The 26,520-nt window shown below is 43.2% G+C and overlaps 1 protein-coding gene across 4 annotated transcripts in view; it reads left to right on the top strand.

Annotated features, from left to right (window-relative positions):
- The window catches only part of MDGA2 (MAM domain containing glycosylphosphatidylinositol anchor 2), a 633,934-nt gene that overhangs the window by 270,372 nt on the left and 337,042 nt on the right, over window positions 1–26,520 (top strand). For all 4 annotated transcript variants that reach the window (XM_045015357.1, XM_045015355.1, XM_045015354.1 and 1 more), the window contains exon 3: window positions 18,442–18,616. In XM_045015357.1, coding sequence (XP_044871292.1) covers window positions 18,442–18,616 — 175 coding nt within the window. The remainder of the gene's footprint in view (window positions 1–18,441; window positions 18,617–26,520) is intronic.

Raw genomic sequence — 26,520 nt, 5'->3', positions numbered from 1 at the left:
TGTGTGTGTGTGTGTGTGTATGTATGTTATATATATATATATAATCTCCCTACTGTATTTTCCACTGCATGCATCTGATGAAGTGGGCTTTAGCCCACGAAAGCTTATGCTCAAATACATTTGTTAGTCTCTAAGGTGCCACGAGGACTCCTGTTCTTTTTGCTGATACAGACTAACCCGGCTGCTACTCTGAAAGGAAGCCCATGCCCTTAATATTTTAAAGTACACCATGCTTCTGGCTTACAGGTAGTGAAGAAAATGGGAACTACTTTAAGTAAACATGCTGATCCTGCAATGCAGGAAATCAATAATCTCTGTGCTATTTACTGAAGACAATGTAGTGGAAAAAGAACATTTAAACAAAGTGTTTTATGATGTTCAGTTAACTGGATTTAATTTGAACAGGCAGAGGTGGGCCAAAAACGTGTCCGTGTTATAGTTAGAAGAACGCACAGGACGGCTCTGTGGACTAATACATCTTTGACACCTTTTGCCTCTGAGGACTCGAGTTCAAATTACAGGGCTGTCAGTCAGGTCAGCAGTTTGCTATAGGCTGAAAGCTATTTTCATGATCTCTATCAGGCTTGAATGCTTCTTGGATTGCTGGTGGGAAATGGGGGTTAGATCCCACAGGATTTTATATTATACGTCTAAAGGAAAAACCATACTCTGGAATCGTGATGGGGTTGTTTGGTTATGCTGTAGAATGAAAACGAATGCATTTGACTTTCCACTCTTGCTAGTGTTTATTGAAAAATATTGTCCCTGCCTCTCAACCATCTACAGGTGCATCTAAATATCATGTTGCAACCTTTGGGATCTGTCCATGTGTGCAGCCTTACTGACATTGAAGGGAGATGTGCATATCAGTGAAGAATATATATGTATTTGTTACACTTCTGTCTGAATATGTTTTGTCTAACTACTGTCACAGGGAATACCAAAGATTAGCATCACTGAAAGATGAGAGAAAATACATTGTCCTCACGCTGTTCAGCTTGCTCGTTGTATGCCTTTGACAGCACCGTGGGTGATGTTGGTTTCATTGTGTCCCTTGTATAGTCACTTTCTCCTGTGGGTCTGTCAGGGGAATGAAAAACAAAAATAGGTAAGGGGAATAAAAGCAGGTTTTACACCTAAAATGACTCTTTTTTGGATAAAGCTGGCTAGATTTCAAGATGTCTGTCACTTTTAAATCTGGCTCTGTTCTGAAGAGTGACTCTAAAATAGCAAATTTCTTTTCAACAGCTCTTTTCCCCTGTATCTGTTCAGTCTGCTGATTTTAGTGACAGAAATAAGCTTTTCACTCTTAAGAGGCAAAAAATAGCTAATGGGGGGAGCTGGTTTCTTATTCCTCTTTGTGCATCAACAGAATTGTTTGCTAGTGTCCAGTCAGTTACAACTGTGCAAACGAACTGAAGGCAATGGAATTACAGGAGTATGTCTGATCATCTTTCTTGGTCTGTAAAACCTTGATTTGTGGTCATGATGTATGAGGAAGAAAGGGCTCAGCTTGACTTTGTGATCCCGGATAGCGCTTACAGGGTGAGCAAGAAAATACAAAACCAAAACCACTTTCCATGTAAACCAAGCACATTTGCTCCAGAAGAGGCTGTGACAATAAACAGTCATTTTTGGTGCCATTTTTCAGAGTAGAACCCCACTGAGTTGTATACTGTTTCTGGGCGCTGTACTGCTCTTGTAACTCACAAGAGTTTAATCAGAACAGGCTTGATTTCCTGACAAGTGAACATTTAAGACCAGTATCATACCCATACTACTACAACTGGAATGGTAAGCCTAAGTTTGTCATCAGCAAAGACATATCACAGCTGAGATTTGATTTAATTCAGGTAAAAGTCAGATCACCAAAAATGTGATGAGAGGTGAATTTCCCACTAAGTCCATTGCTTCATTGGTGATGTCATTTATTTAAATTTCTGCGCTGCTGCTGATAGCAAAAAGCTACAAAATAGCTAGTATTTATTTACCCCTTAAGAGTTACAGCTGGGGAATTTGCATGCATTTGAATTCATCAGGATTCAACTCTGACACTGGAATTGGACATACTGCCTTAGTATTCTGGTGGTGGAAAAATGAGAGAAAAATAATTTGTTAAATTTCTAACACATTGCCACGTCTGCACTGTGGTGAAATTAGATTTTATCCCCTTTTGTGAAGTCAAAGCAATATATTTCATTTTAAAGCAAGTTGAAGTTGATGAATAATAGAGCTGGGTGAATAGTAACGATATATTATTCACGGTTGTTCGAACCATTTCATGAAACTCATTGAATAATTTAGTTCATGAACAGTGAATAGTTTCCTCTTCGTAGGGTCTTACTATGCGAGGTCCTGAGTAATTCTTGCAAGAGACCGAGCACTTTCAGATCCCATTGACCTCCATGGGAATTGAGGTGCTCAGAACTTCACTGCTTTGAGCAGTTACCAGCCACTTGCTGCCGCGCAGAAGGGGAAAAAAAGTCTGTCTTTAAGTGAGATATTTATAGCAAAATCAATATTGATTGTTCAGTATAAAAGTGTTTAAATTTAAAGTAGTGAAACCTCTTACAGTCACAGAGAAAAATGTAACAGCGAAATTAGGAGAAATTGCTGCATTTAATCACTTGGTAGGTTACTCAAAAATGTTTTTGGAATGTGCTTCTAAGTGTGACTCCAGCACCACTTGTCATACAAATGGCCCATTACCTGATTCATTTACAACTGGCTATTGTAGAAATGGTCTTAAAAATAGGGTTGTTCTAGCAATTTCCTTTTTTAACTACTGGCGTCCACTCATTAATTTTCTCCTAAACTTTTAAGCTATCATTTGCAATTTATGCACTTACCTCGTTAGTCGTTAGCATTTTCAGCCTTTGAACATGAAAAATCATATTATTGCCTTTTCCAAGCCAAAGCAAGTTTCTAATTCAGGAGGCATCCAAATGTTAATATTTTAATCTTGTGTTCTGCCTGATTTTAAATAGTTTAGCTGATGACGTGTGTGAAGGGTGGGGAGCAAACCTTGCATAACGTCTACTGAATATAACTCATCGTTTCTCTGCACTGTAGGTTTTAGTTTATGGAAATTATGAAAAACAAGATTTAATTTCTTTTGAAGAAAATCTCCCATTTTGAATTAACATATACAAAATGTGACAGGCAAAACAAAACCAAAAATTAAGATTTACTAAAATATCCTGAAGACCCAGTTTCCTTTTTTTACTTTGGGGTCATCGTTATTATTCAATTGTAGACATATTATTTATTATTATTTCTGTTATTGTAGCAGCTTGAGGTTTCCCTGTGCTAGGTACCGTTCAGTCACATCACAGACAATCCCTGCCCCCAGAAGCTTACAGGCTAAAGAAACATGACAGAGAGGTGAAGTGCCTAAGGCCACACAGCTCAGTGGCAGAGCTTTTGAATAAAACCCTGGTCTTATTATTTCCATTACCTTGCCCCGTCCACCGGTACTAGATTATCTCTATCTGGGACAGCACGGGCTGGTCTAGATTAGGAAGAGGCCTCTACCCTGTGCAGAATCAAGCCTTCGAGAGGTTCCACCCAGCCTCTCCAACACAAAAATCATCGTGATGATTAATGGAAATGCAAGTGAAAAGCCAACAACCTGACATGTTCCTACAACTATGCCTGCCTCCAGAGCTGCAGAAAACTCCTGGCATTGGAACGGGTGTGGCCCCACAGTCAGGAGGGCGAGATTAGCAGGGCCAGAAATAGGCTGGAGTCTCTGTGCTCAACTCCCTGCATACCAGCATGCCCTGTGGCAAAACTGACAGATCAGCTGCAACATCAACCCATCCATGTTCAAAGAAAACCTTTGCAGTCTGAGGGAAGGAATCCTCCTTTCCCTTCCCCTGCTTGGGCTGGGGATTTGGCTAATTTGCCCCTAAATTAATAACCCTGGTGGATATTGTATAGGCTTGATCCAATATTCGGAGATCTATTTTTAATCTAAACTTTGGTTAATGTGTTGAAATGGTTACGTAAGAGCTCTTGCTACCAATCAGTCTGGGACTTTGTGCTTCAAGGAACAGAACGTTGGTCAAGCCATATCATCCGGGCCACATTTTTCAGTAGTGGCTTCTGAATTTTGGGTGCCCCCATTTTGAGGTACCTTGGGCTTAAAATTCTGGAGTGCTCAGCACCTCCAGTAACTATTGAAGTCAATGGGAACTTGTAACGGGGTCAACAGCCGCCTCGCATGTGTGCCCCCTTTTCTCTGACTGATAGTGCCTGCCAACACAGTTCTTTTCAAGGGGATGGGGGCCACCCACCTCTCATGGATGTCCCCCTTTGCTCGGTTAGGTGTGAACCTGCTTTTCTTTTTTGGTCTTACATCAGGGCGGCACCTGCCTCTCGTGAGCATCCCTGGCTGCTGGTTCTCGTGGCTGGTCTTTGGCAGCTCAGCCCTCCGGCCGAGTCGCATACGCTTCCTCCTTTCCGGGGTACACAGTCCCGAGTTCTTATCACGGCCCTGGTATGGGGCTGTAGCCCAGAGTCACTGCCTTCTTCAGACACCCTGCCAGGGCCCATCTCGGTTCCCTCAGCAGTGTCCTTTCAGCAGCCCTCCCTGGGTTCAGTCTGCAACCAGACCAGCAGGGCCCATCTCAGTAACCTCGTCTGGGCTGCCGAGATTCTGTGCTCAGTTCCCTGGGCTCAGCCTGCCCGCACTGACCTTTCGACAGCTCTGCTGCTATTCTCTCCAGCCAGCCAGGTACCCAGTCTTTGGCAGCCTTCACTGGGCTCAGTTCTGTCTCATGAGCTCTCTGCAGTCCTGCTGTTCGTCTAGCCAGCCAGGCACCTGGTCCTCCCTCGTCAAGCTCCTCACAGCAACTGAAGGCTCTGCTCTGCTGCTTGCCTTTTATCTGGCCGTTCTGGCCCCTTATTGGTAGCTACAGCAGCCCCTCTAATTGGCTACTTTTCTGCAGCCACTGTAGGCTGCCTGGAGCGCTTCGTGCTGCGGAACAGGGTGATGCAGGGCCATGAGGCCTCCAGCAGGGTCCTCCAGACTTAGTCCACCTGCCATAGAGGTGCAGTACTCGGGAAACAAAGTCTAAGGTGTCTGCACTTGAGTCTCTCTCTTGATTTTGATGCACAGAGAGAAAATGTGAGTGTGTGTTTGTGTTTTAAAATCACAGGGTCCTTTGGAAAATCTTGACACTTGTAGCTGAGGAGAGATTCCATTTAACAAGTTGGGTTGGTCAAATTTTTAAATGCTCTTTTCACCATCTCATTCCTCAAAAAAAAATAATTAAAACAATCTCCGCTCCCCATCCTGTAGCGGCACATGGGATTCTTCCATCCTAAGTGCAGGACTCTGTACTTGTCCTTGTTGAACTTCTTCAGATTTCTTTTGGCCCAATCCTCCAATTTGTCGAGGTCACTCTGGACCCTATCCCTACCCTCCAGCATATTTATCTCTCCCCACAGCTTAGTGTCATCTGCGAACTTGCTGAGGGTGCAATCCATCCCATCATCCAGATCATTAGTGAAGATGTTGAACAAAACTGGCCCCAGGACCGAACCCTGGGGCACTCTGCTCGATACTGGCTGCCAACTAGACATCAAGCCGTTGAGCACTACCTGTTGAGCCCAACGATCTACTCGGCTTTCTGTCCACCTTATAGTCCATTCATCCAATCCATACTACTTTAACTTGCTGGTAAGAATACTGTGGGAGACCATATCAAAAGCTTTTCTAAAGTCAAGATCATGTCCACTGCTTTCCCCAGATCCACAGAGCCAGTTATCTCATCATAGAAGGCAATCAGGTTGGTCAGACATGACTTGCCCTTGGTGAATCCATGTTGACTGTTCTTGATCACCTTCCTCTCCTCCAAGTGCTTCAAAATGGATTCCTTGAGGGCCTGCTCCATGATTTTTCCAGGGACCGAGATGAGGCTGATTGGCCTGTAGTTCTCCGGATTCTCCTTCTTCCCTTTTTTAAAGATGGGCACTACATTGGCCTTTTTCCAGTGGTCTGGGACCTCCCCCGATGGCCACAAGTTTTCAGAGATAATGGCGAATGGCTCTGCAATCACATCAGCTAACTTCTTCAGCACCCTCAGATGCATTAGATCTGGACCCATGGACTTATGCATGTCCAGCTTTTCCAAATAGTCCTTAACCTGTTTTTTCACCACTGAGGGCTGCTCACCTCCTCCCCATACTGTGCTGCCCAGTGCAGCAGTCTGGGAGCTGCCCTTGTCTGTGAAGACAGAGGCAAAAAAAGCATTGAGTACTTCAGCTTTTTCCACATCATCTGTCACTAGGTTGCCTCCCCCATTCAGTAAGGGGCCCACACTTTCCCTGACCACCTTCTTGTTGCTAACATACCTGTAGAAACCCTTCTTGTTACCCTTCACATCCCTTGCCAGCTGCAACTCCAGTTGTGCTTTGGCCTTCCTGATTACACCCCTGCATGCTTGAGCAATATTTTTATACTCCTCCCTGGTCATCTCTCCAAGTTTCCACTTCTTGTAAGCTTCCTTCTTGTGTTTAAGCTCACCGAAGATTTCTCTGTTAAGTCAAGCTGGTTGCCTGCCATATTTGCTATTCCTTCTGCACATTGGGATGGTTCGTTCCTGCAACTTCAACACAACTTCTTTAAAATACAGTCAGCTTTCCTAGGTTTCTTTCCCCCCATATTAGCTTCCCAGGGGATCCTGCCCATCAGTTCCCTGAGGGAGTCAAAGTCTGCTTTTCTGAAATCCAGGGTCCATATTCTGCTTCTCTCCTTTCTTCCTTTTGTCAGGATCCTGAACTCGACCATCTCATGGTCACTGCTGCCCAGGTTGCCACCCACTTCTACTTCCCCTACCAGTTTGTCCCTGTTTGTGAGCAGCAGGTCAAGAGGAACACGACCCCTAGTAAATTAGATACCTTAATTGTCAGGTGGTTGACTTTATCTGTTTCCCAACAAAATCTGAATGAAACTCATTTGCACCGCATAGTAAAACTTGGGATTCTGAATAGTTAAAATATACAGATGTGGAACTAGGAATGTTAATTTCAGGTGACTGAGTGCAGAAGGGCCATGAGTCAGAGATGAAAATAACGTGCTACTCAGTGAGTAAAGTGGCAGAATCTGGCCCTTGGTAAAGAACGTAGGGGTCAATTACAAAATAAATGGCCACTCTTCACATGACGGTTCCATGTATAAGTAGCTTATAAAATGTTAATAAATTATTAGTAGGTGTTTTAATAAAGTGATAATCAATTGTTATAGAGTCCAGTGCTGTATCTTAGACCACGTTGGTCCTATTTCTCTTTTTAGAGGATTAAACAAAATAAACGTTTTGAAGACCTTCATCACAAATGGTGGAAACACAAAATAATTCACAAGGCCTGTGTATGACTATTAACCAACCCAACCTGCAGCCATAGATAAATATAGTACAGTATATTCACTAAGCTCCAGTGCTTCCCTGACTCCATGTTTCCAACAAACAGAAGGATTTCATTTTAAGTAAATAGCTATCCAGCCACATCAAGGAAATTACTCAAAATCATCTGATTTTTTGTATGCCCCAGTTACTGTGTGTCTAACTTGATCCTTATAGTTTCATGAGTTCTGAACACCTACCATAGCACTTGAAGTCAATGGGACCCGCAGGTGCTCAGCATTTCTGTAAAATCAGGCCCGAGATGTCTTACATTTGGCACCAAGCAACTGAGACAGTGAAAATCTCAGGTTACATTTGAAAATGTTGGCACTGCTCTTTTGAGAAGATGGAGTCCATATAAATTATTTGTTTTGAAGTCTTGGTAGATTTTCCTATCTGAGTGTGAATTATTTTTGTATACAAAAATGGAGCTTTGGCTCAGTAAAATTCTACAAATACCTTTACGCCATCTCACTGTGACCCCCCCTCCAAAAAACCCACACAAAAACCCACAAAAAAACCCAACAACAAACCACCTATGCTGACATGAACCTTACAGCCGGCATATGGGAAGATTACCCTTTGTTTCTACTTAGATTAGCTAGCAACTTTTTAGGTGTATCCCAGTACTACTCCATTCTTCTTTCCTTATAGGGAAGATTCCTGTTAATGCTGGTAGGAGTTAAGTGCAAAAATGACCCATGTTGCAATAGAAGAATATACTTGGTTGTTATATGCAATATCTATTTTTGCCTTCAGGGCTAAAAGTGGATTTAAAGGCTGCCCTTTTTACCTTTTAATTTGGCTAGGTTGTCTTCTAGTTCTTTTTCCTATTGTGTTTGGCACACGTGACTATTCTTTTGCCCTGTGGGAATCAGAGAGTATTACGATGCTCTACATGATTGCTTTAAAAGTCTGCCAAAGCAATGAAGAGCTGGAGATATTAAGTTGTAGGAAAGATATTAAGTTGTACTGGAGGAATTCCATATGTTGCACAAGTGTTATTAAACTTCCAGCTTCTAGGCAGTGGGTTTTGCAGTCCTGAAAAGCAAATCTTAGATAACCTGGACTTGGGTATGAAATAGATGTTACCTGTCTCACAGAAAGAGAAAGAGTTGATCAGATGGATCCTAGAAATGAAGTAATAATCAGTTCAAGCACATGTTTTTCCACCTCTCTGGTGTCAGGTTCCTTATTTGTTCTTGTCAATTCCTTGACTTGTAGGGACATGAGTAAAAAGGTGCCTAAATCTTAATTCATAATAGACTCCACGTATTGTCTTCTTATGACTAGTGAGCGATGTGCTAATACAGACTTTGAACATAGTATAAACGTTTTTCTCATAGCTATTGGCTACTTGTAGCTTGATTGTCTCTGCACTGATCTCCAGTATCTGTCTGTATAGCTTGCAGTCAATTAGCAGCATTATTTGTTTCTCTACTAAAAATAAAAAGATCTCTTCCTTTTAACACTCTAACGAAGTGATCAGAGTACAATTATTCCTCTGCTGCCTTCTGGATACATTCTGAACTGATGATGCATCTCTCACATCCCGTTTGCTACTTACAGCTACTGTAGTAGAAACTTACTTTAGCTAAAGGAATAGAGGTCTGTGCTTCTGGGCTGCATTGAAGGAGATGTGTGACTTTAAGCTCCTGAGCAGTGCCATTGATGCCCATGTCATGATGCATGTGCTTAAGTGTTTTCCTGGGAGCAGAGAGAGAGCCAAGTTTTATCCCTGTCCTGCTGTAAAGTTCTGAGTGACCACGGCATGTAACGTTTCGAAAAGCGGGACATTGTTAGGTGGGCACAGTCTGGCTACAATAAATGTCGAGAAATGTGTTTGTAAATCAAAGTCTCTCCCATTTTTGCATTCAGTTCCTAACTGATAGCAGTTTTCTAGTGCTCTCCAAGATACAGGATTATAATTTTTGACTGAAATTGAGGATTAATTTTAATTGGATGTTTCACCCCTCTAATATTTCATGAGGAAAGTTTCAAACAATCGGCATTACTTTTACTGGGGGCCATTTCTTAAGCCTGAGCCTTTCAGAGACATTACCATATGAAATAAACAGGAACAGAAATGTCCATACCTCAGTTGCATATCCGTAGCCAGTAGCAATGTTATATTCAAATGAAGATAGACATTCTGTACCCTTCGCCTCTTCAGGCACAGTGTGTCTTGTTGTTTCTGGTTTAATAAAATTTCAGTACACAGAAAAAAATCATTTTATTTACAGATATATGCAGAGCCAATCCCATACCTGTCCATGATACTTTAGCAATAGTTGCCAGGTCTGTGTGGGCGTTCTCCTGTCACGAATGGTGAACACTTGGAAGATTCAATAGAACAGTACCCCGTTATTCCTAAAGTAAACACAGTGAGCAGGAAAGTCGAGCACATTTTTGGCTTACCTTTCCTCTAGCCATCCTGTGGGCATAGACCAAGTGTGTCTCAGGAATAGTTGTATCTGTTTTTGATGATCTGGGGTGTAGACAAAGCAACCCAGCAAGGTCGAAGCTTGGCAGGATAATTTAGAATTCTAATTATTCAGAGCCACGACCAGACAGTGCAGAAACAACACCTCTGAAATGTCTGAACAAAGGAATCCCTATAAACCAAGAAATCAAAGAAAACATTGCTGGGCTAGCCTGATAGTGGCTGTCATACCGAGGATCTTGTGCGCCGCCATGCACAAGGCCTAGATCCAAACAGCTTGATCTCCACTGCCTTGCATTGTCATTTATACCTGCCATTCCAGAGGTTGTGTTTCATTCCCATTTTGCACTCATGTGGAACTAGAGCTGATCAAGGAAAAGAAAGGGAGGGTATTAAAGGGGGGAAAGGCTACTTTTGGTCAAAATGTGGTTTCAGTATTTCCACTAGCTGCATTGTGCACTGATGTAAATGACCACATAAGATGCAAGACGGTGGAGAATTGGTCCCACAATGCCTTTCCAATCAACCCTTCCTGCTGATTAAACTTACAGCTTGTCTACACTGCAGTCATGGTGTGTGACTGCAGCATGGGTAGACCTACCTGAGCTAGCTAGCTTTAATTTAGCTAGCTTGGGTACTGAAGCAGTGAAATCCCAACAGCACAGGTTGGACAAGCTCACCCAGAACCATGGCTACTTAGTTTGGTGGCTAGCTTGCACTGAAGCCTGTGTCACTCTGGCTTTTCTACTGCCAGTGCTCAAGCTAGCTTGGGTATGTCTAGATGAGCTGCAGTCACATCCCAGGATTGCAGTGTTGACATAACCTTGCTCTTTCAAGAGGCAATTCTACCCAGTTGTGTATCCACTCAGCCGTAGGTTCTCAAACCGTGGACTGGGGTCATCCTCCCTTTCTTTGATTAGATGGGTCCTGAAACTTCGGTTGTAACATGGGGTCATGGTACAGAAAAGTATGAGAACCACTAATTTAGATATTTATATGGCACACACACCCCATACGAGCCATGATGCAGTGCAAACCACAATGCAGGTAGCTCCCATCATGACAAAGCTGAAGGAGTATTGTCTGAGATGGCTGTGTCATGTGAAATGATGCAATGTGGGATATGTTGGCCAGAGAGTATAAGAGGTAGTAGTCACGGGACAAAGACCACGAGGAAGACCTTGAACAAGGCAGTTTGAGAGGCTGAAGGAGGACATGAAGAAGGTTGGTGTGAGCTTGGAAGAGATGCTTGACCAGAACACTTGGAGGAAAAGATCAGGAATCACTGAGACCAATTGATGGGATTAGGCGAGGGGGAAGCAGAAGCTATGATGACCATCCATCACTGTAGTATCTGAACGCCTTGGCTGGAAGAGTGTGGCCACAGAATCATAGAATATCAGGGTTAGAAGGAACCTCAGGATGTCATCTAGTCCAACCCCCTGCTCAAAGCAGGACCAATCTCCAACTAAATCATCCCAGCCAGGGCTTTGTTAAGCCTGACCTTAAAAACCTCTAAGGAAGGAGATTCTACCACCTCCCCAGATAACTCATTCCAGTGCTTCACCACCCTCTTAGTGAAAGAGTGTTTCCTAATATCCAACTTAAACCTCCTCCACTGCAACTTGAGACCATTACTCCTTGTTCTGTCATCTGCTACCACTGAGAACCGTCTAGATCCATCCTCTTTGCCTCTTTTCAGGTAGTTGAAAGCAGCTATCAATTCTCCCCTCATTCTTCTCTTCTGCAGACTAAACAATCCCAGTTCCCTCAGCCTCTCCTCATAAGTCATGTGCTCCAGCCCCCTAATCATTTTTGTTGCCCTCTGATGGACTCTTTCAAATGTTTCCACGTTCTTCCTGTAGTGTGGGGCCCAAAACTGGACACAGAACTCCAGATGAGGCCTTACCAATACCGAATAGAGGGGAATGATCACGTCCCTTGATCTGCTGGCAATTCCCGTACTTATACAGCCCAAAATGCTGTTAGCAAGCTAATATCCAGCTTCTTGTCTACTGTAATCCCTAGGTCCTTTTCTGCAGAACTGCTGCCTAGCCATTCGGTCCCTAGTCTGTAGCAGTGCATGGGATTCTTCCATCCTAAATGGAGGACTCTGCACTTGTCCTTGTTGAACCTCATCAGATTTCTTTTGGCCCAATCCTCTAATTTGTCTAGGTTCCTCTGTATCCTATCCCTATCCTCCAGCATATCTACCACTCCTCCCAGTTTAGTGTCATCTGCGAGCTTGCTGAAGGTGCAATCCATGCCATCCTCCAGATGATTAATGAAGATATTGAGCAAAACCAGCCCCAGGACTAACCCTTGGGGCACTCCGCTTGATACCGGCTGCCAACTAGACATGGAGCCATTGATCACTACCCGTTGAGCCCGTCGATCTAACCAGCTTTCTATCCACCTTATAGGCCAGCTGTGGCGTCTCAAGAATGAGAGTGTGAAAGGAAGAGAAAACGGAAGTCTATCAGCAGGACAGTAGGGGAGAAGTGCACTGGAAAGCTTGCTGTCCTGAGAGCTGTGGCTTATAGTTTCCTGCCCTGTGATTGTAGCAGCTACTCTCTGAATCTGTTTTGCTAAATGAAGCCAAAGAGGAGTCATCTGAGTGAAAGCCCAGGTGTTTTACGGAAAATACAAACGACTCATGGGTCAGATCGAGAACCATCACCCAGAACTTTAACTGAAAGCAAAAATAATCCAGTCAGAAAGGCAGAAAACAATCTGTAATAAAAAGCCTGGCTGTTTGTAAAGGTTCAGATTAATCTTGGTGTGACAAATGTCCCCATCCAATCCAATTACATTATACTGAGATCCTTTTTGGTGGGGAGGGGAGGAGGAAGTTATGCTTTGGCCTCTCCCCTAGCTGACTCCAGACTGTGTGCATGCAAAAAAGGCTGCATGGTCTGAGGCAGGGATTTCAATGTTGGGAGGGTGGCTCAGAGATTTCCTTACCATAAAATTCTCATGGACATGAGAGTAGGACGTTTACAAGCCATTCCAACGTGATTCCTCACTGAGCATGTGGGATAACCTTATTCTGATTATTTTATATATTTGCAGTTGGTGCTTAACAGAGGTTTCCGCTTTGCAATGTAAAAAAGTGATTGCCAAACTTCTCCTTTCCCTCTGATCACTTCGAGAGAAGAAAAATAAATCCATTGCGAAATCTATTGGAAATATTGAATGGTGGCTTAAAACCAATCCATCGATGCTGACCAAGCAGGCTATGTGCTTTGGGTACTTTTGAGGCAATACAGTGTTTGAGCCAATACTTCTGCAATGCATTGTGGTCTGTAAACCTCTGCGTGTCTTTCATAGATTCTAAATTCAAAAGGGACCACAGTGATCATCTAGTCTGACCTGCATAACACAGGCCAGAGAACTGCCCTAAAATAATTCCTTAATTCTTAAGGTTCCTTTTCCGAATAAATAAGGAAAATATGTTTTGCTGCTGCTCTCTGACTGGCCATCTGTGATGTGGAAAAAGCTGACAGGAATCAACTTTTTCTTTTTAGTTCCTAAGCCAAGACTACAGGAGTAGATTACTCAGATGAAACCTGTAAAATCAGACCCATCAGCAGAACAGTTTTGTGCTATCCAATGTATAGTGTACGTGTATCAGTTTTAGTTCAACTACCCCGACCCATCCATTAATAAACAAGATGAGAACCTGCTTTTCAAAGAATCCTAGTTAAAGCAAAAAAGCAATTTACTCTGAAGACAGAAACCATACGCTGGATCATAACTGTGAACTTCTCACAGTATCTGCTCAAACCATTTAAACACTAGCAAGGGTCTTGATGGCTCAATGGATTGATCTACATAGAGTTAGTTGAACTGTTCATTACAAATATTCATTATGAATTTACCTACCTTTAAAAGTGAATCATTCATAAGCCAGCCCTGATTTCTGCTAATGTCCTACTTAGTAATAAGCATTTACGGTGAAGTTTTATTGGCATTCTGAATGACAAACAAAGAGCAGAATCTTGTGAAAACAAAAATGGAGGCTATTCAAAAGTGACATAAGCAGCCAACTCTGAGCAGTTTTGAAAATCTCACCCTAATAGGCCAAGATCAATGCAGTAGGTGAATGTATGTGTGTTCTGTATTAACATGCATTATTAGTCTGATTTGTATAAGTCATGATGTATGGATGTGACTTCAGTAAAAAGCCACATTATGAAAAAGTATAGCTTTAGCCCATTGGTTGCTCGCAAGCTGTTTTCTTTGAATATTTTTTCCTTCATGCAATGTCACACAATTCACGTGGTATTATTTCTGCTCCAGTACTGGGACAATGGAAATTTTCAAACAAATTCTGAATAAGAAACATTCACAACATGGTTTTGGATGAATAATCATGTTCCGTAGGCAACATTTTTGGAAAATATTGGGATTTATGAACCGTGCAAATATCCACTAAGCAATAAAAGCAATTAGCTGGAAATTTTCAATGCAGGAACTGGCTGAACACTTGAATAAAATGATCAAGGTGAGCCTGGGACTTGGGAAATATGGGTTTAATTCCCCGTTCCACTATACATCTCCTTTGTGCCCGTGGGTGAGCTGTTTAGTCTCTCTACATCTCAGTTGCTCACAGGAGAGGTGGAGAGATTAAAAGCACCACCTTACCTCATGGTGGTGCTGAGAGGAGAAAGGCATTAACAATTGTGAGGGCTTAGATACTATGGGAATGATGTATGGAACGGTGCTGACGGATAGCTTTCTCACGTGGTATTTAGAGCCTGATCCAATGCCCAGTGAAATCAAGGAAAGGGCTTTCGTTCAATGGATATTGGGCAAGAACTTAATGACATTCTGCATATCACCCACTGACTGTACCAGGTGCCATACTATAGCCCCTAAATTTCTATAATTAGAGCTGGGTAAAAAATTTCAAATGAAACTTCCCCCCCCCCCCCAAAATGCAGATTTGGGTCAACCAAGAAAGTTCACAAATTATTCTCAAAGTCACTTGAGGTAACCAAAGTGTTTCATTTGACCCAAAATGTTTAGTTTGACCTGAAACAAATTTTATTTTTTTCAATTTAATCCAGTGAACCAAAAAAGCACAGGTCTATCTTGAAGGGAGTTATCCTTGAGTAAGACCTCTAGGCTCAGTCATCTTATTTTGCTGTATTCATTTGCTTTCATTAGTGCATTAGTCATATTTTTTCCATTGTTGGCGCTCAATAAATAATATTATATTGATTGGAATCAGATCATTGTAGTATTTACATTGAGCTAAAGCCAATGTGAATAATGAATTGAGATTAAATCAACTGCAATGTAAACATGCTATTTTTTTCCCCCAGAGCTGCTCTCACTTGAAAGAGAGAGAACCTGGTTGGCCATTTTACACCTTTTTCCCTTAGGAAGATCATCCTCCTTGCTAAGTAGAGGTCAGCTCCAAAATGACTTCATATCATTAATATTAACCCCCCAAAAGTGAGGAATCCTCATAAAACTGAAAATCCACTTATAGGGGCTAATGCTGGCCATCAGAAGTCAGACCTCTGTGAAATGGTGTTGGAGGACGGATTGGATGAAGGAATCGTAGACTGGGCTATGTTGTTTCTAAGATTAGATAGATTGTAACAATAGTGAGTGATTTTAAAAGAAATATTCTGGGACGGATTCTTTCGATGTACTAAATGCCAACTTTTTGAATTTTTCAAGAAAAAATATTTCCCCTTAAAGAACAAAAATCTATTTGTTCGATACATTTTTCTATTTTACTTTTAAAACAATTAATTTAAATTAACAACAGCCTGGCAATTTTTTGTTCAAACAATAACAGTAATAATAATAAAGCATGAAGGAGATTCAGTGACTATCTTCTCCTTTTTGTGTTCCCTTAACACTAAACCAATGCTTATTTTTAAATAAATAAATAAATAAAAGTTTGACAGCAACCTTCTGCACACTCCGTATAGCAAAATTAACCAGGAACACATTTTTATGGATGACTTTAAATGCCCCAAAGCCAGGGCTTTACAGTAGAAATGCAAACATATTAATATTTGTAAATATAGCTGTGGTAATGGCATTTCTCTCACACAAAGACAGAATAATGTATATAAAGAGTTTTAGGTATTTGCTTTATTCCTGAGTGGTCCAGCTATGTTTGAGTTACGCAGATCAGCTGCAAAGAATGTAATGCCTGCCTGCATGCGACACCATCATATATTGTTAATACCCTGTGTATTTTATAAAAGAGATTCAAAATGTTTTAGGGAGCTTTCAAAATTTTATTCTTCTGTCTGTAACCTACAGCCCTTCCGGGGGCGGGGGGGGGGGGGAATATAGATATAAGCTCCCATTTCGGTTCCTAATGGATCAGAAAATGTGGGACTTCAAACCCTGTTGTTGGTCCAGGATTGAGTGTTGCCTGTTTTGGCTTCTAGACCAGTGCAATTTTCAGGGAGGAGTTCCTGTGGGAAAGTAGGAAACGTTTGTTTAGTTTTTAATGGCATCGCTTTCGAAGGTGCTTAGAGCTGCTGGAAGAGGTGGGTAAATAGGAAAAGTTCCAGCAGTGCAGGATCTAGTGTGTTTCCATGTATTTTTTTCAGATGAAAATCATGCTCGCATACCACACAATGGTGGAAGGCATAGAACTGGTTGAATAATATTAATTGGGGACCAGATTCTTACCGGTGCAGAGTGTGTGTGTGTGTGTGTGTGTGTGTGTGTGTGTGTGTGTGTGTGTGTTTGGGGGGTGGGGGAGAGAAAGGAAGCTCGAGGAGTTTTTGGGAGACCGATAGTGTTACCGTTCCTGTACTGTGGTGCGTGAGGTTGGGAGGATAGCGAACTGCACTTCATGATGGGCTGTAGTAGGAAGCACAGAAGAGGTGCTGTAGAAACACTGCAGTCCATGGATAATGGTGTTGTTCAGTGAGAATCAGTCTAGTCCATTGGACCCTGGTTTCTTTTGCTAGCTCTGCCATTGATCTGCTGTGTTGCTCTGGGCAAGTGACTTCACCTCTCTGTACCTACATCTTTCTTGTCTATTCATCTGGTAAGCTTTCCAGGCCACTGTATCCGTACAACGCCTCCCATGGTGGGCCCCTCAAGCTTGGCTGGGGTCTCTAGATGTTCTGTAATATACATCAACAACAACAACAATGTGCTACTCAACATCATTAATGGTTCACAGAATGAGATATTTAATTTTTTCCAGTATATAACAAACTAACTGTAACCACATTAACAAGCATGCCCAGCAGGATATTTTACCAATAATTACTTCACTACTTCTGTAATGTGTTGTCCATAAGGTTAGGGATCCAGTCCCTTCTTCCATTGGCATTCACTGCTAGTTGAAAAAGAAATCCCTTTAACAGCTACGTGGAGATGGCCAGAGACTCAGCAAGAGAAAACACTATTGAGACCATTTTCCTTTAAGTGGCATTTGCCAGAAGTTTGCTTTTTAACAAGAAACTGTTTCGTTCGACTTGTAATTCCAACAGAGACTTTGCATCATTGTTGAACGTGAGATGGAAAAGTCGTTCACAAAATAACTAGGCCAGTCGTTGGCACCGCTGGAACTGAAGCGTAGCTGTGAAGTCAGTGGAGCGACTTGGTGTCAAACTGGTTTAATGGCACGGAATGTTGGGCCGAACATGTCCCTTTTCTTGTGCTGTGAAGTGCGGCCATTGCAACTTGCTCAAGTATTTTCAATGCATGTTTCATTCAATTGTACAAACTTTTAACTGAGTCATACCATAGTAACTGTCTGTATCATTACCAGAGCGGATTCTGTTGTGCACAGCTGTGTTTAAAAGAATTCCATTGTTCGTAATAGAATGTTATAGGCATCCCAACTGTGTTGGCAGTTTAACAGAAGTGTTCACTTTGAAAAGTTTGCACTTTTTTGGAAAATAATTATTGATGTAGGAGAAGTTCTAATTATTGGAACAGACAATTAAAAAAAAAAAAGCCAAGTAACTATTTTAACTCCTCCCCCGCCCCCAGGTATAGACAGCTGCCTGAAATTGTAAGACACTGTTTGATATGGCTATTGAAAAGCAGCTGGAGGCTTCTGTTATGTTTTAAAATGTTTCCAAATAGAAATTTGTGGTCTGATTTTCATTAATTTGACTTCAATGGGAGCTGCAGGGGCTCAAAATCTCAGAAAATGTATCTATTATAACTAGTGCTTTGGCACATTGAAATATTTGTATATATAAACCTAGGTAGAACAATACAAAAATAAATTCAATATAAAATATTGAAAAGAACAGCACAGGACTAGACCTGATGTGCTCTGCTTAATTCTGCTCATACAGGGTTTTTCTGCAGCTATTTAAGCAGATGGGTTACTGTTGGTGGTTGTGTCATCACATATAGCCCTCACCAGCAGGACAGTTTTCTTTACAAGGTATTTCCAACTAGAGTAATCAGCTATTGCTAACAGAGACTAGTTTCAGGACCCTACTCCTGGTATTCTTTGATTTCTCATAGCCACAGGACCCATGCTGCTCTCAGGTTTGTAGAGGAATCTCTGGAGCTGCACTGCATTCATTTTTACAAACTGTCAACCTAAAGTAACAATCTTTTTCGATGCTTGCTCAGATCAGGTGGACGAAAACAGCAGGAAGTGCCTCTGACAGATTCCAAGACTCGAGTGTCTTCAATGAAACTCTGAGGATTACAAATATCCAGCGACACCAAGGAGGCCGCTACTACTGCAAGGCGGAGAATGGTTTGGGTTCCCCAGCTATCAAATCAATCCGAGTGGATGTGTACTGTAAGTAAACAGCTCGCAGTTTCCATTTACCTCCTCTACTGTCTGGCATTGTGTGAAGGGGGCCAAGGAATACTAAGGAAGTGGGGAGCCCCAAAGTACAAACACTCAAACTCTTGCAGTGTAGTTCAGAGATAACACTCTGGGTCCAATTCTGCAGCCTTTACCCCTGCAAGTAATCTTAACTCCTGTGAATATTCCCACTGATGTTCAAGGGGCTGTTCACATGGGTAGGGGTTGCAAGTTCAGACTCTTGCGTTGAAAAAAGTGAATAGTATTATGACGAGGCACATTTATTAGTTAGGAGCTGATGGAGCACCTTGGAAAGGGAAGTTTTGCCCTTGAGATCAGTGCGATCAGGATATGCTGTGAGTGCGTGCAGTCACTACTCCCCAGTTCCCAGTGCTCCTGTGTTCTCCACACGTACAGGGATTGCCCCGGACACATCAACAGTTGCCTGCAGCAAGTGCAGTGTTCCAGATTCCATTGTTGTTAGTTAATGGGGAGTATAGTTAGGGGGAGGGATAACTCAGTGGTTTGAGCATTGGCCTGCTAAACCCAGGGTTGTGAGTTCAATCCTGGAGGGGGCCACTTAAGGATCTGGGGCAAAAATCAGTACTTGCTCCTGCTAATGAAGGCAGCAGGCTGGACTCCATAACCTTTCAGGGTCCCTTCCAGTTCTAGGAGATAGGTATATCTCCTATTATAAAAATATATAAATGGTGCCCTTCTCAGGGCACCTCTGTATTCCATGTTGAATGCATCATCAAAAAAACCCAAACATGTTGAGACCTTGATGAGTCTTCTTTCTATGCATTCTGCTGCACAATACAGCCCCATGAAGTGTTGTGGATAATACAATTGTTTATACAAACTGTATCCAGAAATAGTTATTGTGCTTAATCAAGGGAAGTGAGCAAAAATTAATAAACCTCAAAAACCAATAAAAGCCCAGACCTCTTACTATCTGCACAAAATGAGCCCAGAGGCAAAGGAAGTCGTCTGAGACTTTAGGGGAAAACTTGCAACGCTATAAAAGGGAGTCAGGTGTCCATTTGTACCTTTGAAACTCTCCCCCAAATGGAGTATGTGAGGTGAGCAGTAGTACTGTCTTTCCTACACAACACACACGCTCATGGAAAGTGAGTGCCCAGTAGAACTTGGTACATTGCTTGCCAGAGCAGCCAGGGGTCTGGTCTCCGAAACCCTTCGCCAGAACCATGGAACAAAGGCAATGAATGGGGAATGGAATTGACCATTTCCTCACACTGGGAGCTTGCAGTAAAATCAGTTCATTGGGCTAACAGAAAAGCAAATCCGGTTCTGACCTGTGCATGTCCCAGCTACAAAGACAAAACTAGTCACAGAAGTGAAATATGGTCCCTTCTCATTAGTGGATTGAGCATTTCCCACTAGATGTCTTGTGAACTTTTCCCCGGCATTCGTGTCTATACTCAGTATGGTTGTACCTGCCGATAGCACAGTGGGAAGTTTTGAGTGCCTAATGCACATACATTTACACGGCCCACAGGATAAAGAAAACAGGATCAAAGTCTTTTCTTTTTACTACTTCAAAGGAGAAGGTCCTTGCAGTGAACATTTGGAGGATCCTATAATGTAAGAGGCACTGTCTCAAAGATGGTTTTTAAAAGGACAGCAGAGTTCTCAATTAGTGACCGTTTTGTTTTTCTTTTACTGAACCCTCTAAAAAGTAAGCCGATGGGCCGCTATAAGATTTCAAGAAGTGTGAGTCTCATGTACAGATTTCATCAGCAGTAAAAGCACCCTATTGCTTTTTGACGTAGGGTAGGATAGTTTGCTGGTTTAGAAGACCAGTTGTATCTGCTGTTAGGTTAGTTATCAGTTTTTAAAATGTGAGTAAACTGCGTTTTCCTTCCCTAAAGAGACTCCCAGCCCACTCTTTTATTCACTCGGTTTACTGATGTGCCTTGTTTAATTCACCAGATTAATCACACTATATCAATGGTGAATTTATAAATTGTTCCTAAAGGATTAACAGGTGTTTTAATAAATAGAGAGACAGGATGGGTGAAGTCATATCTTTTACTGGACCTCACCCACTTTGTCACTCTAATATCCTGAGACCGACATGGCTACAACAAACACTGTTTTAATCATTTGTTCCTTTATTACAGATTGTTACAGAGTCCAGTGGGCCAAATGATTGTTGGTAACCTTGCTTAAGAACCAAATCTAACACCTTCTACTTGATGTGCTAAGTACCATCCATACACGCACACACGTAGGCCGTGTCTACCCTAGCAGGCTTACAGCGGCAAAGCTGTATCGATGCAGCCGCGCGGCTGTAAAATCACTCCTGCAGCCGCTCTGTGCTGATGGGAGAGAGCTCTTCCGTCAACATAATAAAACCACCTCAACGATTGGCAGGAGACGCTCTCCCACCAGCAGTGCACGTGAGCGCTTATGCTGGCGAAACTTACAGTGCTGAGGGGTTGTTGGGTTTTTCCCCGCACCCTTGAGCAACATAAGTTTTGTCAATGTAAGTGGTGCTGTCAACGTAGCATTAGTGTTCACTCTGCAGCCTTGCTCCCGCTGATGTGATAATTCCACCTCCACGAGAGGCGCAGGCCTTGATGTCGGTGTGCTTAGGGCGACGCAGCGTCCATGTAGACACTGTTAATTACATTGGCTGTTGGCTGTCATTCTTGTCAATTTCATGAGTCCAATTGACGAGAAAGCTGGGCTGTCACCGGGTGGGGGGGGCTCCAGTCCAATCTCCTCCCCTCCCCCCCCCGCCCCTGCTCCAAGCCAGGCTGCACACTCCCCTCTTGGAGCCTGGTGCTTCCTGGAGGCTCCTGGCTCCTCACTGCCCACCACTGGGGGCTGGCTGCCTGCCCCGGCTCTCAGCTCCCCGCTGGGAGTCTGGTTGCTCCCCACAGGCTCTCCGCTCCCCACCGCAGCTGGGCCTCCCAGCAGGGAGTTCTACCCCTGGAGCCCAGGCGGCTCCCGGGAGCCTCGCACCAACCCCTGGGCTCCCCACAGGGAGCCGGGAGCTGAAGGCGCAGCCTGGCTGGGAATGGGGAGCTGGGCGGGCGCAGCCTGGCAGTTGCTGGAAGGCTCCCGGCTCCCCGCAGGGAGCCCCGCGGCTGACTGAGACCCCTGGGAGCAGGGCAGACTCTGGGCACAGAGCTTGCAGCCGGGAGCCAAGAGCCCGGGGAAGCAGCCAGGCTCCTGGGAGCGGGGATCCCAGGGGACAGCTGGGCTTCCATCAGGAAGCTGCATGCTCAGGCGCTCAGCCCCCCACACTGCCCCACTGAAGTTGGAGTAAGCGTTCCTGGTGCGGAGGCGCTGCACCGACAGAGGGAGGGCAGTGTGCACACGAACCATAACAGCAATGATTGCGGTGGGTGTAAGTTGACCTAACCTAGTGTAGACATGCCCTTCTGTACGTATTCTGCTTCCCCAGAATCTGCCGTATACCCAGGGCCTAAGGGGTAGATCACTGAGTTCAGCTACAGGTAGCCAGCTGCTGAAAACCTCAGAGGGAAATATTTGAGTCTTATTATCATGATGGTGACTTAAGGTCTCTTTTTAATATCCATCACTTGGAATTTCCTTAATTTCTTAATTTTAGGCACATTAATTAAAAGTAACATAAAAGCCTGGCCTTGCATTAAACATATAATTAGTGCTCTGAGAGCTGTTGTTTTGGAAACGTTTAGTATCAGAGGGGTAGCTGTGTTAGTCTGGATCTGTAAAAGCAGCAAAGAGTCTTGTGGCACCTTATAGACTAACCGACGTTTTGGAGCATGAGCTTTCGTGGGTGAATCCCCACTTCGTCGGATGCATGTAGTGGAAGTTTCCAGGGACGGGTATATATATACAAGCAAGAAGCAGGCTAGAGATAACGAGGTTAGTTCAATCAGGGAGGATGAGGCCCTCTTCTAGCAGTTGAGGTGTGAAAACCAACTACAAAAGCAGTTTCTCCTCCCTTGGTTTTCACACCTCAGCTGCTAGAAGAGGGCCTCATCCTCCCTGATTGAACTAACCTCATTAGCGCTAGCCTGCTTCTTGCTTGCATATATATACCTGCCTCTGGAAATTTCCACTACATGCATCTGACGAAGTGGGTATTCACCCACGAAAGCTCATGCTCCAAAACGTCTGTTAGTCTATAAGGTGCCACAGGATTCTTTGCTGCTTTTGGAAATGTTTGCAATTTTAAAGTTTGGATCCTTCTTAACTTAGACTGAGGTTAGATCTGAGGATCAGATTCTTCATTCTCTTTATAAATTGTTTTAGCTGTCATGTTCTTCTTGGATTTACTGAGATCTATTATTATTTATTATCTATTTACAGCTCATTCCACTGCTTGTGCTTGAGAATTTGTCATGCTTCTTGACCATGTCATAACTTTTAGGTCTCGGCCATGATTAAGTCCCTGAGGATTTGGCATGATAAACCAGTCCATGTTCTGACAACTATTTTATGGTCAAATATTTTTGAGCAGACAGCTGTGGAGGTGGGCTCAAAATGCAAATTTTGGATTGAACCTAGATTTTAAAAAAACCTAGGAAACTCAGAGCTAATGAAAATTTTAAAGAAAAACAAAATAATGAAAGTCTGAAGTTTCCCAGCTAAGGTACCTAAAATACTTTACAATCATTGAGCAGTTAGAACTTTCTGTGTTCAGTTCTTTGCTCCTTTTTAGCTGCATTGTAAGTTGTATTTGTAGCAATGCCCTAGATTAGGTCCTCCACAGAGTATTGAACCTGGAACCTTTGGATCTATGAGCCTTTTCTATTTAAGCTGTAAAATGCCAGGTCCTTCAGATCAGAGCCAGTAGAAGACTTTCAAATAAAGTTGGTCAAAAATTTAGTTTTTCAATTACATGGAAATTTTTGTGGAAAATGTCCATTTTTGTCAAAATTGAACGGGGGAAGGATTGTAATTAACCCAGTACCCTGGGAAACCATTTGTGTCATTTAGGCTTTTTTTTAGCAACTGAAAAAGAGGAATTTCAGGCCAAAGCCAGAAACAATCTTGTTTTTTTTTTTCCCAGCAAAACATGTCGCAGACAAAAACTGGGGAGAAGGATTTTAGTTTTTATTGAAATTTTACATGGGCAAGTGTCCTCACCTCAACAAAACCATTTCCCGACTTGCACTACTCCTAATCCTCTGTGTAGTCTAGCCACTAGAGGGAGACAGAGCCACACTATTTTAATGTGGGTTACGTGTTGCTTTGGATATTTCTAAGAGCTACATGAAATTGTCTGCTTACGACTTAAAGTTTGAAAAACCACTTTATTTGTACAGCGAGCAAGTGGTTTCTTGAAGAAAGGGCAAGAGCATTTTGTTTTGTGGCTGGTTGCATGTCTCTGCTGTAGAATTGCTAGCGGTGTGTGTCTCCCAGCTGCTTGGAAAATGTTGATAGGAACAAAATTTGGATGAAAAGTAAAAATTCCCATTTTTTTCCACATTCCAGTCTGCTCCAGGGTCCATTAGCCCTTGGAGCACTGACTGGAATGATAGTGACCATCCCACAAGTTACTCCACGTGGGACTGATGGAAATTTCAACTCCAGGTCCAACTCAGAATAAAGCATCCTAGTTTTGCCATTACTAAGAAGGTGACTCTTGGTTACAGATGCAGGAGTGAGAGAGTCTGGGTTGCTCAGGGCCCACAAGCTGAATGAAGTCTTCATGCCAATTCCTCCGATATTCAGGGAGGCCCTTCAGAACCCCGCCCTGCACCCTCAGCAAGACTTGCTCATTCCTGATGACTCCAAAAGAATGATCAACCCCCCATGAGCCTGTTTAGGTTCATTGAATGGCAGCTCTGTGGCTGGGAGGGATTCTTGAGGCCCCTGATGTGCCCATTATAAGCTTTCCATTAATCCTCACTCCTGCTCTGCTTTCCCCTTCGTTCGCTTCTCCACCACCCTTCACGCTCAGCTGGCACCCTCCATGCTCCCTCTTCTCCACGGCCCCTGCTCTGCTGTCCCTCATACTCTCCTCCTCCAGTTCCCCTCTGCATTCTTCATTCGCCCCAGCTCCCGCCTCCTGTTGATCTGCTCCCATGTGTCTGCTAGGACCCCGGGAAGCAGGAGTTCTATAGGGAGAGGGTAGCGGAGAATAAAGGGAGACATTCCCCCGCTTGATTAGAAGATTATTATTATTGTCTCCTATGTCCTGCTCTCCAGCGTGGAGCTTGGGAAGACACATAGGGAGTGTTTTGTAACTGAGGGTAGGAACATAAAGAGCACTTCAGTTTTGTAGTAGGTGGGGGACCCTCCTTTTCCCCCTGATGAGTCTTTCCTAGTGATTGGCTTACGTGGGATGCGTGTCTCCACAAAAAAAAATGGGGCTGGAGAGTTGGGGCAAGGTTTTTAGACCACTGCAAGCTGCCGAATTCTCACAAATGCATGTGGACAAATTGGAGAGAGTCCAGAGAAGAGCAACACAAATGATTAAAGGTCTAGAAAACATGACCTATAAGGAAAGATTGAAAAAAAAACTGGGTTTGTTTAGTCTGGAGAAGAGAAGACTGAGAGGGGACGTGACAACAGTTTTCACGTATATAAAAGGTTGTTACAAGGAGGAGGGAGAAAAATAGTTGTTCTTAACCTCTGAGGACAGGACAAGAAGCAATGGGTTTAAACTGCAGCAAGGGAGGTCTAGGTTGGACAAGAGGAAAAACTTCCTAACTGTCAGAGTGGTTAAACACTGGAATAAATTGCCCAGGATGCTTGTGGAATCTCGATCATTGGGGATTTTTAAGAGCAGGTTGGACAAACACCTGTCAGGGATGGTCTAGATAATACTTAGTCCTGCCATGAGGGCAGGGGACTGGACTAGAGACCTCTCGAGGTCCCTTCCAGTTCTTTGATTCTGACTGCTGCAGGGTGTGGGGAGGCCAAGAGAACCATCTATGGAATCAACTGCAGGTTTAAGGCCTGGGTGCTTTCATGACAGCTGAGCTCTTGTGCAAATCAGTTCATTACTTCCCTAAAGAAAGCTGAGTGCTCCTGAAATCCTCGAATGTTTTATTTTAAACTTGTCTGAGCCAATGAGGCATCTCGATGTTGCTATTTAAAATCTTAATAACTTTTATAGTTTGAGTTTAATTGCCTAATCATCAGTCCTGTGCACTAGATCTGATCTGGAGCGTGCCACAAAACTAGGTTTTAAAACAAAACTCTTTTCTGTGTTTTGTTGTTTGGTACAAAATAGTCAAGCAAGTTAAAGATTTTTCTGGAATTTGGTGGACCCCTTTATCTTTAGGATATCACAGTTCAGGAACCCCTGTGTCCACATGACTTCAAATGCAATAGAAAATGTTATCTTGGTTTTAGAGCTAATTTACCAGGTCTGGGGCAGAGATTCCTATGCCTGTGGGTTGTAGAAAGAAGAGCAAAATTGGGATGCTTATGTAAACTTGGCTGTAACCTTAGTGAGGGAAGAAACAGTTGCTGCTCCATAATGTTGACAATTTCAGCTGTGAAGGGACAAGGGGGAAATATTCTTGCAATTAGGATAAAAGTTTGACCTTTAGGGTTTTTATTACCATGCTTGGTTTTGGCCTGCATTTCCTGGCACCAAGGTGTTAATAATAAGCTTTATGCAAGATGTTTTTTACTGTGTGTGAACTGTTGGCAGCTATTGAAGGTCCCAATTCTGCAATTGCCTCTGTGTGGGCAGCCCCCCTCCCCTTTAGGGGGACCCCCTAAAGTCAGTGGGGCTCTGCCTGGGCACGGTGGTTCAACCACACAGAGCTCACCGCAGGATCAGAGCCTAAGGGTGGGATAGCCTCCATATTTGGAAATAGGCAAAATCGGGGTAAGTATGTATCCATCTCATTCCTGCACTCCCACAAACGGAGGATGGGCTACGTGTTCCTTTTGTATTATTTTCAGTTACCCCT

Source organism: Mauremys mutica, chromosome 4 (genome assembly GCF_020497125.1).
Source record: "Mauremys mutica isolate MM-2020 ecotype Southern chromosome 4, ASM2049712v1, whole genome shotgun sequence".
In the NCBI taxonomy this organism is placed as follows: domain Eukaryota; kingdom Metazoa; phylum Chordata; order Testudines; family Geoemydidae; genus Mauremys; species Mauremys mutica.
This window is presented reverse-complemented; position numbering and strand designations above follow the sequence as displayed.